The sequence below is a fragment of the Microchirus variegatus genome (assembly GCF_963457635.1).
Source record: "Microchirus variegatus genome assembly, chromosome: 20".
Lineage (NCBI taxonomy): Eukaryota > Metazoa > Chordata > Actinopteri > Pleuronectiformes > Soleidae > Microchirus > Microchirus variegatus.
This window is the reverse complement of record NC_139821.1, coordinates 5352538-5370080: the sequence shown is the minus strand read 5'-3', so window position 1 is coordinate 5370080 and position 17543 is coordinate 5352538. Positions and strand designations below refer to the sequence as shown.

At 43.3% G+C, this 17543-nt stretch overlaps 1 protein-coding gene across 1 annotated transcript; it reads left to right on the top strand.

Annotated features, from left to right (window-relative positions):
* Positions 1-403: 403 nt before the first annotated feature.
* gnptab (N-acetylglucosamine-1-phosphate transferase subunits alpha and beta) lies at positions 404-17061 on the top strand (the record flags this gene model as incomplete). Its single annotated transcript, XM_083907316.1, has 21 exons — positions 404-565; positions 1755-1840; positions 2064-2183; positions 2827-2877; positions 4376-4578; positions 4788-4852; positions 4989-5123; positions 10523-10684; positions 10767-10946; positions 11070-11240; positions 11357-11480; positions 11570-11785; positions 11882-12930; positions 13008-13207; positions 13297-13516; positions 13616-13729; positions 13814-13899; positions 14199-14297; positions 14382-14549; positions 15833-15923; positions 16702-17061. The coding sequence occupies 21 exons, from the start codon at positions 404-406 to the stop codon at positions 16771-16773; spliced, it is 3774 nt and encodes a 1257-aa protein (XP_083763442.1). The 3' UTR covers positions 16774-17061.
* Between the last annotated feature and the right edge of the window lie 482 nt (positions 17062-17543).

Genomic DNA, 17543 nt, shown 5'->3' with positions numbered 1-17543 from the left:
ATGTTTAATGTTTTTAAAGGTTACCAAGGAAAACAGATGTTAAATGTTTTGTATAGTTTATTTTGTCACATTATAAATTAAGTTGAATGTTGCCGCGAATTGGTCAGCCAACTAGAAAGTAGGGGTTTCTGACTTCCTGGTTTATTTCCGGGTCGTGCTATTGTCACTCCCACAATGCCTCTCGGCTACGTGAACGAGCCGTCCGCGTTCTCGACATGGAGCTACCAGCTCCATAGAAATGAACGGAGCCAAAGGGGCGGTGCTCTATTGAACGCGCCAAAGGGGAGGTTCGCTATCCAGTCGGCCTGCTGCTGACGGCGGTCAGCTGACAGATCCGGGAAGGTGCGTGATGTGTTTACTTTTCGTAGTCGAGCGCGTTAACTTGCGCTATTCCCCTGAATGAATGCAGCGCTATGCGTCGCCTCGGAGAACCATGGCAGTCGTCAACTCGGTGCTGAAGCTCGTGCAGCGGCAGACGTACACCTGTCTGTCCCACCGATATGGGCTCTACCTCTGCTTCGGGGGCATCGTCCTCATGATTGTTTCCGCCTTCCAGTTCGGAGAGGTGAGCTCCTTGTGTGTGTCCCCACAGTGTCTCCACTGAAACCGGTTATGTTTTCGCGTTAGCTAACATATGTTTCCGACAGTTGATGCTAGTTAAGCTAGCGCCGTGTCGCCGGATTCCATTTGAAAAACGGTCAATTTAGCGAATACGAACAAATAGTTCCACTACAGTGTCTTGTAGGTCTACAGTTTACACGTGACATACATCTTAAAGGTAGCCAGCAAACTCCGGCATGAACAAGTCACACATGTATTGCTCTAATCAAAGTTAATTGTGAGAAATAGATTGTAAGTTGATCTGTTTTGTTAAGTGAGTAAGGTACAGTAAGTGGTATGATTTCTTCTGGATGTTTGTTGAATTGAAAATCAGTCGTATTTGGATAAAAGCGTCTGCTCAATGACATGTAATGTAATGAAAATGGGACTGCAATGGTTCTCAAACTGTGCCCTGTACCACCAATGGTACGCTAGCTTCCTCTGGTGGTACTTGAGACAAATTTGAAATATTGTTCTACTGTACTGGAGCTGAGGAATAGAACATGAAACAAACAACACAAATAATAATAATGATTTCCATGCATGCATCTTCTAGTCACCTTATCTCTCAATCCATCTTAATCTAATCTGTGTCTGAAGTATATGTGTGGAAGAGCAGGATGATGACTTTACACCACTGTGTTTTAACGTAGGCAATAATGGAGTAGTTACTTCAAGAGCTATATTCTCACACAGTGTTTTGTATGAGTTAGTGTGCAAATGAGGGTTGCAATGATTAAATTATCTCTAAATGAACATCGTAACATTTTCTAATATTTCTGTGGCCTTCAGTGTCTTAATATTGAGAATTTGTTCTGGTTTATTTGCTCTGCTGTGAGGGGAAACTGAATATCTCTGGTTTGTGGACAAAACCATTTCAAGGAACAAAGCGACTGATCGATTAACTGAGGAAAATGTCGAGACACGAGTAGATCATGGGAATGAAATGGAAGTCATTGTTAACTGCAGACATTGTTTCTCCGTTCCATGTTTCAAGGAGTTTTACCAGGAAAAAAATAATTAAAATGTGTGATTTTTGTTCTCTCATCTGAAGAAGAAGATTTTGTATTTTGATAACGTTTTGATGAATTGTGCAGCCCTTGGCTGTCGGTGGTGGGTGCACAGTCATGCAACGTCTTCCTCTTGTCGCACAGGTGGTGGTGGAGTGGAGTCGAGACCAGTATCATGTGCTGTTTGATTCCTACAGAGATAATGTTGGAGGGAAGTCCTTCCAAAGCAGGTGAGGTGATGGATTTGTGGATAAATGTTCAAATGCCTCAAGTGTCCTTCAGTTGGAGAGACTTGTCAAAGAAGTGGATGACGTGCAGTCGTGCATGAACAAAAAAACCTATTCAGACTCAGTGATGTGGCCTTGGGAGGGAAGCGGAGCCACATTTTTTTTGTTGTGTTTTCAGCTCTGTCAGAGTGATTTTGAGTGGGGTTTTCTTCGTCTGTTTTTGCAGGCTCTGTCTGCCCATGCCTATTGATGTGGTGTACACATGGGTGAACGGCACAGACGTGGCTCTGCTGAAGGAGCTGAAGACGGTCAAGGAGCAGCTGGAGGAGGAACAAAGAGCACTGAGGTAACCGTGGCTTTGGTACTGCAGTAAATTCTGATGTTTTTTGCTGAAAACCCTTGCGATTACATAAGAGCCTTTATCTCCGCTGAGGGAAGTGTCTTTAATCTGAATTACAGTCAGAATTAGCATACAGGCACATGCTGCAGCATTATCATCTTCACTCTGTATTGGTTTGTTTAGGAAAAAGAGGTCAAAGGTTGGAGTGATGCTCAGGAGAAAAAAGAACGTCTATAAGATACTGGAGAATATTTTCTTTGGATCTAATGATGTTTCAGTACACATGAATATAAGTGTGAAAGGAGACATGCTTTGATTTTTGAGCTGGATTACAAAATACTAATATCAACTTTAACCTCAATACTGATTGTGTAATTTTATATACTTCCCTATGAAATGGCATGTCGGGTGGTGGGTGGAGAGGAAGTAGGAGGAAGATGATGGAAAATAATACTCCCACCTCTGTCTGGTTGGATTTAGATTTTACACAATTTAAACATTAATAGCGTCGGAAATAAACGGTGACAAAATGATGCAGTTACTGCGTCCGCTGCCTCCCACTCGCCTCCTGGAACACACAACGCAGTGCTGTGCAGTGAGAAAAAAAAATGCTGATAAGGTGATGAATTCTCCGGTTTGTCGCACACAGGGAACGACTGGGCAGGAACGCGAGCGAGACAACGGAAGTGCCAAAAGACAGGTGAGTGAGTGTGAAGAAGATATTTGCATATTTAGTTGAAGCTCATCATCTTAAAATCAGTCAATCTTTGTGTGTTGTCGTTATCTAACTAACCTCGCGTGCCTTCGCCTCCGTCTTCATTTAGTGCATAAAACAAACGGGGAAGACGGCAGTCAGACACACGTGTGAAGCCCCGACATGGAGTTAAATAATACAAATAAGTTGCTCCATAGAACATAGAAATCATTAAAAAACTATATCATTTTGGTTTGTGGACAGAACATCTATCTATCTATCTATCTATCTATCTATCTATCTATCTATCTATCTATCTATCTATCTATCTATCTATCTATCTATCTATCTATCTATCTATCTATCTATCTATCTATCTATCTATCTATCTATCTATCTATCTATCTATCTATCTATCTATCTATCTATCTATCTATCTATCTATCTATCTATCTATCTATCTATCTATCTGTCTGTCTATCTATCTATCTATCTATCTATCTATCTATCTATCTATCTATCTATCATTTAGCAAATTTTTAATTTTAGCTAGCAAGCTCTATTCTATCTATCTTTTAGATTGCAAGTTTTTATTTTAGCTAGAAAGCTCTATATTTTAGCAAGCACATTTTCATTTTAGCTAACAAGCTCTATCTATCTATCTATCTATCTATCTATCTATCTATCTATCTATCTATCTATCTATCTATCTATCTATCTATCTATCTATCTATCTATCTATCTATCTATCTATCTATCTATCTATCTATCTATCTATCTATCATTTAGCAAATTTTTAATTTTAGCTAGCAAGCTCTATTCTATCTATCTTTTAGATTGCAAGTTTTTATTTTAGCTAGAAAGCTCTATATTTTAGCAAGCACATTTTCATTTTAGCTAACAAGCTCTATCTATCTATCTATCTATCTATCTATCTATCTATCTATCTATCTATCTATCTATCTATCATTTAGCAAATTTTTAATTTTAGCTAGCAAGCTCTATTCTATCTATCTTTTAGATTGCAAGTTTTTATTTTAGCTAGAAAGCTCTATATTTTAGCAAGCACATTTTCATTTTAGCTAACAAGCTCTATCTATCTATCTATCTATCTATCTATCTATCTATCTATCTATCTATCTATCTATCTATCTATCTATCTATCTATCTATCTATCTAACTATCTAACTATCTAACTATCTATCTATCTATCTAAGCAGTTAATGGAAACTCTAACGTGTTCACATAGAGATGTGGAAAATGTGAAGATTTGGCGACTGTGAAGATGTTTCCTGTTTGTGTTAACACCCCCACCCACTGTTTTTTTAATAACCAAAGACACACAGAGGGGGCTTGATGCAGCATTACCACAAAGGAAACCGTTTGTTAAATGTGTGAGGTTTGACTAATCCTACTAATGCATATGCCAGACCCTGATGTGTGTGTGTGTATAAGTATATGAGGACAATGTGCGTCCAATTACCATGGGATTTTTTGTTTTCAGTGCAAAACCAGAATGCCTGCTGTCCCACTGCATCGTAGCGCCCATGCTGGCCCTGGACCCCGCTCTGCCCGCCAACGTCACGCTCAAAGAGCTGCCGTCGCTTTTCCCGTCCTTCTCTGCCGCCAAAGAGCTGCTGCTGCTCACCAAACCCACCCATCCGTCCACCGCGGCCTCTGTGGTCGTCTTCCATTTGCAGGCTGATGGTAAAACAAAACCCCTCAAGTGATTTCAGATATCCATTAACAATTACATTAACAAAAAAGCATCCACGGCTGGTTATCACCACTGACTTCCTGAGTCTATTTGATTCCGATTCACAGGGCCCTGATTTGATTTGATTTTGCTTCTATTTTCTGTCTGATTTGATTCAATTTGAGATACTAAATTGAATTCTCTTATCTGATTCTTACAGCCGATAAAGCCTACACAGATGTGTCAAAAGAAGTGCACAAATTCTCCGTGTCCAGATGTTACCTGGTGAGTCCGATGTCCTCAGCCAACCCTCCTGTCCTCGCTTAAAAAAAGCACACAATCATATCTATGACGACAGAATCAAGGGAATTAAACATGTGTGGGACGTCTAAAGTTGATGTCTTGTTTGTTGTTGTTGCAGACGACAGATAAAGAAGCTCCAGGTCTGATCCGTATCCAGTCTCTGGCTTATCTGAGTGGCTTCCCGGCGTCCATCAAAGAGACGGAGCAGCTGAGAGTCAAAATCCCCGCTGTTATAACCGACAAGATCAAACAGGTAAAAAAAACTTTGAGATTTGTTGTTAAAAAGCTTGAAAGAAAGAAATCTGCAAATGTATTTAGTAACCCTTAAAAAAAAGTCCTGCGACCCACATCTCTGAAAATGACTGGTTAACAAGATTAATTTAAAACACCAATGGAATGCTTTTATTTTGAAATGTCTTGCTTTTGAGTGGTTAATACACGTGCAACATTTTTGGAAAATACCAGGAATTGATGACACTGTTTTTTAAGATAGTTTGAGTTAAAATATTTTGTACATAAATGACAAAATTAGGTTTTAGACACTCGACCAAAAAAAAAATAGAGGATATTTTAAGATTGTTGGAAGACAGCAGGGGGCAGCGTTGCACACACACCGAGCTGTGTGCGATAGATTATTAGGGGGTCGTTTCTGCAGAGAGGTTCTGTTGGGATGTCACGTGAACTTCACACGTTTGGTCACCAGATGTCACTGTGGCAATGTCTTAAAACAAATCTGAGGGATAAAAATAATACTTTATTGTCCACAGGTGTGAGAAATTGCATGTATATATAATACATATATAAGCGTAAATGAAAGGATGTTATTACATCATTCATTGACTTGTATCATGTGTTCTGCGGCACATGACGCTCACTCTGTTTTCTATTTAAAACCGTTATGTTGTGATGTGGATAAAGAGCCTTTGTTTAGAGCTGTTGCCGGCCCCCGGCCTGCCGTATCTAATAATTTTCTCAAATCAGAACGCACGTCGTGTATTTCGAGCGGGAGGAATGTCACTAATGAGAGCGGATTACTCCGAAATAATCGAGGACAACAGAACCGCGAAAAGGCCGAGAGGGAGCGCGTCGAGTGTCACACCGTGTGTCGGACATGTGGCACGAGTCAGCTGTTCTCTATTCCACCCTGACAGGATTCACATTATCACAAGGCTGATGAGGATTAATGATCAATTAGTGGAAAAATACAATGTCATAACAGTCTCTTTGAGTACTGTGGCTGTGGAGTGCTAGGATCCAGTTGCATTAACGTTTTGTGTTTTTATGGAACACTTTTTTTATAAGCTTCCAGAAGAAGTATTCATAGTTTTAGCAATAATATTAACTGTATCATTTATTTATTCACGCCTAAACCCAAGAACACTTCACTGAATAAACAATAAATGCAAAGTAAAATCAGGCATTGTATAAAAGAAGCAAAACAATAGAAGAGCGAACATAATATAATCTTAATAATCACCGTTTTTAATCTACCAATATACCATATTTCTGCAAAATTAGACCTAGTCCCTTTATACACACTCACCAGCCACTTTATTAGGTACACAAGACGCCATAATAAAGTGGCGGCAGTGACGCGTGGTGTTCTCTTCTGCCACTGTAGGAGATCCCATCTGCTCCAAGGTTCAAGAGATGATCTCCTGCTTAGTTTTCAACTACTGTTGTCTTTTTGTATCCGGTCAAACCAGTCTGACCTTTGACCTTTGACCTCTGACCTTAATCCTGTCGGGCATTAACAACCGTGCTGCGTTCACGGTCTCTTAAATCACCTTTTTTCCTCGTTCTGATGCTCAGTTTGGTCTTCAGCAGGGCGTCTGAACAGGCGTAGCTGCGAAGTTAATTGTTTTTTTGTTTGTTTTTGGGGGGCTTCTTTTGCCTTTTAATGGGTAGGACAGTAAAGGACCACATGGGGACCCAACAGCTCATCGATCAATCGACAAACCAATTGGACTATTTAACAGACGATAAAAATAATCCGTCTGTCGCAGCCCTAGATGTTACAGTGAAGTCGCAACGGCATGGAAAAATGAAACCTGCCGTACTTCAAACGGATGAAGTGGTCACAGATAAACACGTATGAGACCGAGACCCTTGAGGGAGCGAAACTTTGCTGTAACTTTGTGAGTGACGATAAGTAGGTTAACGGCGTTTAACCTACATTTCATCATCGTACACAGTTGTCCCATCACTCCGCTGGTCCATGCGTCTCCACATGGTTCTTGCGCCGTTGCATGTCATGTGATAATAACCGGCGGTATTCTGCCTGTAACCTTAGCTGGCGGTGCGGGGGTTAACACTAGAACAACTGTTTGGAGTGGCGTGGCGCCAGCCAGTGCACGGAAAGGTCAGCCGGTATTTTACTGACCTTCCCCTGCACTCTCTTCTTTTTTATTTATTTATTAGTTATTTATTTATGTTTTTATCTACACCTGTTGCTGATGTTTTTTATGGGTGGAAAAACTGGAAGTGGTGCTGCAGGACTGAAATAGAGGGAGTGATATGTGGAGTCACTCAGGGTTCAGAAAGTAGAATGGAAAGTGTGTGTGTGCATGTGTGCGTGTTTGGCGTTCTCAGCGACAAGAGGCTGCCACACAATGCACAGTTTGGGTTTCAAGGTATTTCCCGGTGTTGCTGGGCCGGTTCTGTGAAAGAGGGATGATGTGCATAGTGTGGAGTGAGCGGTTGGAGCGTTGAGGGACGATGTCGTGTATTTATAGCTGCTGTCAGACTGTGTCTCCTGGCGATGAAAGCTGAACCGAGACCCCCGATCATCATCTGCCCGCGCTGTCGCCTGTGAAGTCGTGTTACAAAACTTTGTTTGTTGTTTTTTCGACTATTAACACCCTCGCCCCGACAACAAAGGCTGCATTTCCACTGCAGGTCTTCATGCCCAATGCCAATATATGACCTTTGTCACCCATGGGGAGACCTGAAAATGGTTTGTTCGCTATTAGTTTGGACCCTTGTCTTCCAGTGGTTGAAAGAGAGTCGTGTGCATGTGCGTATTTACGTCACTCGTCTTATTTCTAAGGATCTGAATCCGTGTCCTTTCTTTGGTCCTCCACATGTACATGGGTCATATGTGCCACATGGGAGGAAAAGATTAACCAGAAACTAAATGTAAACAAGGCATTATATGGATATAAATACACTTCAGTGCTGCCTCGTGAGCAAACTGTAATAACAGCAGTGGATAGCATTGTTGCCTCACAGCAAGAAGGTCACAGGCTCAGATCCTGGTTCGATCGAGGGCCGTTCTATATTCTTTGGTGTGCAGTTAGACAGAAATGAATTAGCCTCTGTTTGCAGTATTCTGTCATTTAAAAACCAGTTAAACAACTTCTCCCCAGAGCCGGGCCCTCCTGCTTCTTATGTGTCTGTGTTTGTTTGTGTTTTTTTTTTTTATATCGTCTATGTTCACAGTCGCTCATCTCTGGAGTCGTCCTTTGACATCTCAATCCAGCTGCTTTGAAAAGATCTCTCACCACTCGGTTAACTAGTTCACCCAACGTTTTTCTCTCCTTTTACTAATTACACAGCCTTTCCTCTGTTGTGTATTACAAGCAGCAGTGTTGTAGTGTGTAATGACAGCAGAATTCACACGGGACACATTCATAGAGTAGTGAGGAGCAGCTGTAGCTGTCTGCTCCACTGATTCCTCCTGTCACTGGCTACGTTTGCCATGTTTTAAATGCAAAAAGTAGCCACGGTGAAATTTCTCACGTTTGACGGCTGATTTTCAACATCAACATTTCCTCTGTTTGACAGGTTTATAATAAGCTGTCAAAATTGCTTTACTTTATTGAACAACAGTCATGTTAAAGCCATTATAATTTGAATAAAAACAATGTATAAACTATTAGTGGCGGTTAAAGGCGTCAACGTTAACGCACGTTAAAGCATGACACGTTTCCATGACGACTGACCATGTTTACGCAGTCCAGGCACCTGTCTGAGAACCAAAATATAAATATATATATATATATATATATATATATATATATATATATATATATATATATATATATATATATATATATATATATATAATTGCCCTTTTAATCACTGAACTCTGCTCGGTTAATTTTAGTAAAATGTCACAAAATAGTTAGAGTTGTCTGTCACTGTTCAAAAAACTTAACATTTTTGCAGTAAAACAGAAAATTCTTCTGAGGCTGTTTTTCCATTCAAATTATAAAAAAATAAGAAATTAATCGATAGGCTTTCACTTGATTTTTAAAAAATGTCTGCATTTGATTTGGAGTAAACAGGCTGACGTGTTTACAGTCAGGCAGAACAGAGGCCGCCACATGCCTCTGCCTCTGCCAGCTTTGTGTGCTGAGCTATAATAAAGATGACGGCTGCATTCTTCTCCTCACTGGACCCCCGCTGTGTTTTATAATCCTCTTCACCTAAAAACAGCAGAGAAGAAGAAAAAAACAACAGACAGTTGAGTCGAGGCTGAACACGAGATCGTGTCAGTCACGTTCGGGGTTCATCGTTCGGGACAATAGAGGGAGACGAGGTCGGGATTATTTTGGGAAGTTAAAGGTTTGATGGATGAGAGAAGGAGGAGAGGGGCAACTCTCTTGCAAATATGTACATGTACAGTAATAGTACACACACCGCTAACCAATCTTAGCCCTAAACTTAAACCAGCTCCTCAGAAATGAGCTTTTGCCTCATTAGAGCCAGGCTTTAATCCCCATGAGGACAAGTGGTCTCCGACAAGGTCAGGGATCATGCCAGTAAAAGTCCTAAAGAGGCAACAAATGCCAAGTACACATGCTCGCGTGCGGAGTCACTCCGATGCTTCGCATACTAGTTGCCCCGAGGTCAGACACCGAGCCACCACCGTGATACCTACCCGGTGAAGACAATGACATCACAGAATTTTACCCCGAACTGTCTCAACAGTGGGAGTAAAAGGTCAGGACGTGATAGAGGAGCGTAATTCACAAAAACAGGACATTTACCAAAACACTGCATCACAGCATCGCCTATGGCTTTTTAAGAAATTAAAATGCTAAAATCATGCTATTATTAAGTATTATAATATACTTAATACTTATATTAAGTTCAACTGAGTCTGGTGGAACTGTCGTTTTACATGCTTTTGTTCATCAACCAACGTGGTGTGATGTAAGTTGAACTGGACTCACCAAAGACTTGATTCTCAAAAGACCTTTGTTGTTCATATTCACTCATATTTATACACATAAAAAAAGTGTCAACCTCAAGGTGGCACTAGAGGAAAAGTTATTACTGTCGCACTTTAGATTAGGGAACACATATTCACCAATAACTAGGTGCTTACTAACATATATAAGTAGCATACTAATCATTAAGCACGTAACACCTAATTCTACATAAATACCTCTATTATGACATGAAATTAGATTTTTCATACATAAGGTGCTAATTAAGGGCTAGTATGCTACTTGCATGCATGTTAGTATGCACCTAGTTAATGGTGAATATGTGTTCGCTAATCTAAAGTGTTACCGAGAATTTGTAGCCTCACGCTAGGAGAGTGTAACAATATTGAGTTGCATTATGGGAAATGTAGGATCAAATTTGACACATTCTGGGAAGTAAAAAGTCCACCAACTTGGCTGTTCCTCTGTCTCACAGTTTGAGTTGTACTCTGAAGCGAGCATCGCCCTGCTCCACCTGAAAACCCCGCAGGACTTCTCCGACCTGACGCAGCAGGCCAAGAAGAACCTGACGCTGGACGGGAAAGAGTTGACCATCAGCCCCGCGTACTTGTTCTGGGACCTCACTGCCATCTCTCAGGTAAGTTTCAAAAAAGATTCCCCAAGTTGACTTTTTTTTTTGGGAGCAGCCAAGAAATGTTCTTCTGTCTTCGCCTCCTCAGTCTAAACAGGACGAAGATGTCTCAGCCAGCAGATTCGAGGACAACGAGGAGCTGCGGTATTCGATGCGCTCGGTGGAGAAGCACGCCCCCTGGGTGCGGCACATCTTCATCGTCACTAACGGACAGATTCCCTCCTGGCTCAACCTGGACAACCCCCGAATTACTGTTGTCTCGCATCAGGTGATCTTTTATGGATGAAGATAATGTTTTAAAATTGTATAATTGTATTTCCAGTGAGGATCTTTGGATTGTTACCTTCATATTAAACTCCTGATTCTACATTTTGACACATTTGTCTCACAGGATGTCTTCCTGAACCACAGCCACCTTCCCAGCTTCAGCTCCCCAGCGATAGAGACCCACATCCACCGCATCCCAGGTCTCTCGCAGAAGTTTATTTACCTCAATGACGACGTGATGTTCGGCAAGGACGTCTGGCCGGACGACTTCTACAGCCACTCGAAGGGGCAGAAGGTGCGAATGGCTAAATACAGATGATCAGATTACTCCAGTCTGTTTGGTTTCAGGGTTCTATGGACACTGTTGATCAAAGTTGTAGGATCGTGAACATGTTCTCGTCCTCTCCGCAGGTCTATCTCACTTGGCCTGTTCCCAACTGTGCTGAGGGCTGCCCCGGATCCTGGATCAAAGACGGGTACTGCGACAAGACCTGCAACAACTCGGCGTGTGACTGGGACGGAGGAGACTGCTTGGGTAAAAAGAATACGTCCTTCACTGTGTCTGCAAAAAGAATCATTTTTGTCCACGTGACTTATGTGTTTTTTTTAACCTTTATCTCGCAGGTGTCGTTGGGAACAATCGGTTCGGTGTGGGGCTTGGTAACGGCAGGGCTGGGGAAGCCGGTGCACAGGTGTGGCAGTTTCCAGGTGGCCTCGGAGGTCTGGGGGGGACGTCCTACTGCAATCAAGGCTGTGCCAACTCGTGGCTGGCAGACAAGTTCTGTGACCAAGCGTGCAACGTCCTGTCGTGTGGCTTTGACGTGGGCGACTGTGGCCAAGGTACGTTTTAAAACCAAGGTTTCCTTTCCACAAATGTCAGGTGGTTAAAGAGTGAGTCTGATGATGCTGCCTTATCTTTTATCATGATGTCTGTAGAGCATTTGGATGAGCTGCACCATGTGACCCTGCTGACAGACCAGAGTCTGTACACCCTCCCTGTGGGGGAGACGAGGCCCTATTTCAGCTTTGATCGCCTCGCTCGCAGAGTCTCCGAGGCCCACGTCAGCGACAACCCGGCGGTTCGCCACACCTCCGTCGCCAACAAGTGGAAGACCATCCATTTGCTTCTCTACCCCGGCCACAACGCCACCCAGATCCAGTACAACCTCACTCTCCAAAGAGAAGACGACACCGAGTTCACGATGACCTTCAGTGTGGCTGTAGACACCCGCGAGGTTCCCAAGGCCAACGTGACCAACGCGGTGAACGAAGACGCCAACAAAGAGCCAAAGCCGACGCCGACTCCAGAGCCGGTTTTTGCCTTTTCAGATATTCCTGAGGACAAACGTGGTCCTAAGATCAAGAAGATGCCACACGACGAATCCCAGGTCTTCATCGAGGTCCCTTCAGTCGACGTGTCCCTTTTACCAGCGGTCGTGCGGAACGAGCTGCAGAAGCTGGAGGAGAAGCTTCTGACTGGCGACATCACTGAGAAGGGTTATAACCTCACGATAGCTGAACTCCTCGGACCTTACAAGACACTGGCTCAGATGCAGCAGGGCATAAATCCACAGGCTGAAGCCAAAGTCCCAGGTAAACCGTATAAAGATTTGGAGGGAGGGCACGCAGAGTTACAGCAGGAAGCTGGAGATATTGTTCAGAAAAACCAAAATGCAAAAAAAGAAACGTCCAGGGGTGATGCAGCCGTCCAGGACCCACCAGTCACTCCGCTAATCCCGGTCCATATTGACGATAAACCTAAGGGAGACGTTGAAATGGCTACAGTTCCTGCTGTCATCGAAAGGCCCATGACTTCAAAACTACTCAACAGCCTTTCTAAAATCAGAGGTGCTGAGAATCAAAAGGAGCCGGACGACGCCGCAGGAGGAGATGTTGTCGTTGGGAGGAGACTCCAACACTTCACCTCCTTTGACAGAGGCTTTCTGCCGTGGGAGAGGAGGAAGTACTTTCAGAAACTAATTGAGGTAAGTTTTACCTGCATGTCTGACTCTGTATCTACAGTCGTGGATTTCCTTTGATTTACTTTGCGTTGACTGCGTAGGAGGAAGAACGTCTGCAGAAAGAGCTCATGTATGACACCGACGGCGGCGCCACTGGCCGGAAGCTGCGGGACACTTTCGCCGACTCCCTACGATACGTGAACAAGCTGCTCAACAGCCAGTTTGGCTTCACGTCCCGCAAAGTCCCCGCGCATATGCCTCACATGATCGACCGGCTCATCATGCAAGAGCTGCAGGACACGTGAGGCAGACTTTGAACTCATTTTGGGGCTAGTGTTCGGGTTTCCTTGAGGTAAGTCGATGTAAACTCTTCTGTTCCATTTCGTTCAGGTTCCCAGAGGAGTTTGACAAGACGTCGGGCCACCGCGTGCGCCACTCGGAGGACATGCAGTTCGCCTTTTCGTACTTTTACTTCCTCATGAGCGCTCAGCAGCAGCTCAACGTCTCCGAGGTGTTCGACGAGATCGACACGGATCACTCGGGCATTTTGTCCGACCGAGAGATTCGAACGCTCGCCACCAGGATCCACGATCTTCCCCTGAGCCTCCAGGTCAGTCCTTCCTTTTAAAAAAAAAGACTTTGTTATGTTAGCTTTGGTGAAGCATCTTTGTGGTTTTGAGGTTTCATTTTCATTCTGGGATTCTTGTAGGATCTGACCAGTCTGGAGCAGATGTTGATAAACTGCTCTAAGACTCTACCAACAAACTTGACCCAGCTCCACCTGGTGAACCCCACTCACGAGACCTACTACGACGCCAGCATGGTGAGCCCGAGTTTGTCCGTCATGAAAATAGCCACATTTCACTTTTGTTGCTGCATTAGCTGAATTAAACGTTTCCATCTGCAGCCTCCTGTCACAAAAGGCCTCATCCTTCACTGCAAAGCCATCACTGAGCGCATCCAAAAAGCCTTTAAAGACCAGAATAAATACAAGTGAGTCTTTGAATACTCTACTGCTCAAAGGTTTGGGGTCACCTATGCAATTTTGTTGTGTTTTCCATTAAAAGTCACACTTTTATTCATCAATAGAGTTTCAAAATGAATAGAAAATATTTTGCAGACGTTTGCAGCTTGAATAGACGTTTACCACATTAACAATCTATAGAGTGTATTTCTGATTCATTTAATAATATATTAATTGAAAAAAGTGCTTTTCCTTCAAAAATAAAGACATTTCTAAGTGACACACATGTCCTTCCATGTTTGGTGTTAATGTTGCTTATGTTTGTCAGGTTCGAGATCATGGGAGAGGAGGAGATCGCTTTCAAGATGGTGCGCACCAACGTGTCGCACGTGGTCGGCCAGTTGGACGACATCAGGAAGAATCCCAGGTCAGTCTCTTTATCTTGCTATGCATCTTTTCTATATTCTTAACTTGAACAGTAACCTTACAGTTGTTTTTTTTGGTCCAACAGGAAGTTCATCTGTCTGAACGACAACATCGACCACAGCCATAAAGACGCAGTCACGGTCAAAGCGGTGCTCAGGGACTTCTACGAGTCCATGTTCCCGTTGCCGTCCCAGTTCGAGCTGCCCAGAGAGTATCGCAACAGGTTCCTGCACATGAAGGAGCTCCAGGAGTGGTACGTGTATAAATATACTTGTCCAGAGTTTGCTGGAGATTGTCTGGAACATTCAGACGAGGTTTGGTGTCTGGATCGAGCTGCAGGAGACGGGACACTGACCCTGGCTCTCACTGTGAATTATCCACACTTGATTATCCTGAGATTTTACTCAGGATCTGGCAGCAGAGGAAAATGCACAGAGCAACTTTTGTGGACATTTGTGTTCTCACCCACAACTGAAGTCTGGACTTCAGTGCATATATGAAAGCATTTCCATTGCTTTAAACCTCAGAATTTATGACATTAAGACTCAGAATTTCTGACTTTATTCTCAGAATTTCTGAATTTAAACGCAGAATTCTGACTATTCTCAGAATTCTGACTTTAAACTCCGATTTCTGACTTTATTCTCAGAATTTCTTACATTAAAACTCAGAATTCTGACTTTAAAACCTCAGAATTCTTACTTTAAACCTATAACTGACTTTAAGACTCAGAAATTCTTACATTAAAACTCAGAAATTCTTACATTAAAACTCAGAATTCTGACTTTATTCTCAGAATTTCTGACTTTAAACCTCAGAATTCTGAATTCAGAACTCAAATATTCTTTTCCTGTGTGGCCCTAATCCTCTTCTGTAGATTATCTCCTCCATATTCTCATCTTATTCCAACAATTCAAAGGCTTTGACAGAGAAAAACTGTAAACCTCGTAGACCGTGGTTACCGTGTCGCACGTGTGCTGGTAATTTATCAAGCTCTCATTTTTTTCCAGTCGCCTCCAAGTTGAGAATTTGTGGCTGTAACCATATGATGGCGAGTGTTGCCAGGCTCGCAGCAGTGGGAATCCTTTGGGGGCTTTAGAGGGATTCTTTTTTGTTCAGAGATCCAGCTCCCGTGTTTACTCCAGCCTCTCATGGAGACTGTAAGACGAGACCCGCGGCCTCTTAGATCAGATCAGTCGGTAGCTTTTGAGATGCTTGCGAGACGGCGTGGCACAGCTGAGCCTCTCTGGTCTCGACTCCCGCCGCTTCTTCTCCTCCTCTCACATTGTGTCGGGTGGTTTATGAAGTGACAGGCGGATGGCGTCGGGTGATGTCACCCTGTCACCCTGTTGCCCCGCCGACCTCTGGATCGTGCATACTTCCGTCTTGTCGCGTTCCATCGCATCTCGCGTGTGTCGTTCCTGTGAGAGACGTGCCGCGCCTGAAACGTTTGTTTTTATGTCCGCAATCTGTCGAGGACAATGTCGGCTTCTTTGTCTGACGCTAATTGAAATCCCGTTGCTGTTCTTTTTCCAGGCGGGTGTATCGGGACAAGCTGAAGTTCTGGACGCACTGTGTCCTCGTGACGCTCGTCATCTTCACCATCTTGTCCTTCTTTGCCGAACAGGTCAGTGCGTCCACAGCAGGACCACACACACACACACACACACACACTTTGGATCACACTTGCATGCACACACCTCTCCTTTTCCATGATTCACAGTTGAGCTATGATTTAGGAGCGTCTCATGTATCGCGCTACTGTGGCGAGCAGAGCCAGGATTTGACTTAACAGAAATGAAAGACGCTCCCAGTCGTCCTCTGTGAAAGGCGAGATCCTGGATCAGACGCTTCTTATATTTACTTTTTTAACGTTCTTTTGTCGCCGGGGATTTCTCGCTCAAATTCTTCTAGTTTGGTTATGAATAAAATAAATAATTCTACAAATTATTAAACAAGGTTTGTCTTTGAGGACGTCCAAGAAGTAATGTAAGACTTTTACATAAGCAGATGTCCAAAGGTTGTTACAAACACTTTAAGGAGGAAGTTAGCAGCTCTCTGATTATTTAAAATAGTTTTGATTGATGTGCGCTATGATCAAGCGAGTGTTAAGCTGTGGAGGAGACGAGTTCCTGGCCGGTGGATTTTTTTTTTTGCTACCGTTTTAAAGTAACGCTTAATGATTTAACACTCAGCCTCGAAAGTGATTACTACCTCTATTTCTCAAGCGCGGCTGCACTTCGACGCCCTCCTCGTGTATCAGTCGTCCTCAGATAGACTTTTTCTTTTATCTGCGTGCAAAGTCATTTGCTCTATATTAAGACTTTGATGTAGTTGTGATTTAGTGTACCTAATAAAGTGGCCAGTGTGTGTGCAAATTGTAATGAAGCCATTTCTTCCTGCAGCTTATTCTGCTAAAGCGAAAGCTGTTTCCCAGACGCAGGGCGAATAGAGACAGCAACTCCGAGCGGGTGTGATTGAGGAAGACTCTCCTCCTCTATTTGCACTTCATCCTCCACTCTCTCTCCTCTGCTGCTCAGTGCAGTGGACGGGAGACACAGGGTGGTGGTGGTGGTGAGGGTGGACGTGGGTGTCCTCTGTGCTTGTGTTGCATCAGCGCACGTGGATGACAGAGACCCGTGTGAGATGGTGATGACATTTTTTCTTTTTTTGACGGACGGACCGAACAAAAATAACCGCCACAGTGTCGAGGCGCGATTGTGCGTCTTCATTCCCGCCACCGGGGGGCATCGGAGACTTTTACACAACACAAACAAACATAAAACACTCCACACTGTACCCACTCCTCATGTCACGTCCTCTCTGTGTCATTGATTGATGTGGTGTTGACATGTGAAACACTTGATAGCAGCAGGTAAGGACTTGTGTGTGTGTGTGTGTGTGTGTGTGTGTGTGTTCTTGTACGTGCGTCACACTGGGGACCAGGGATGGTTTTTAACCAACAAAGTGAGGTCATTTTTACGAAGTGAGGACATTTTGGCCGGTCCTCACTTTGTTTTCATTGAAATCACTTCCTTAGGTTGTAAACATGCTATACTCTGTTTTTAACACAGTTGACAGAGGACCTCAATTTGGTACAAGAAAAACAGTTTTCCAGCTCCACCTGCAGACATTACTGAACCCAGTAGTTCTTTATAAATGTGATTGTGTTGATTTATAAAGTGGAAAATGCTGGTCCTCACTTTGTCAGCACTTTTACCCGGTCCTCAGTATGCAGCAAGTACAA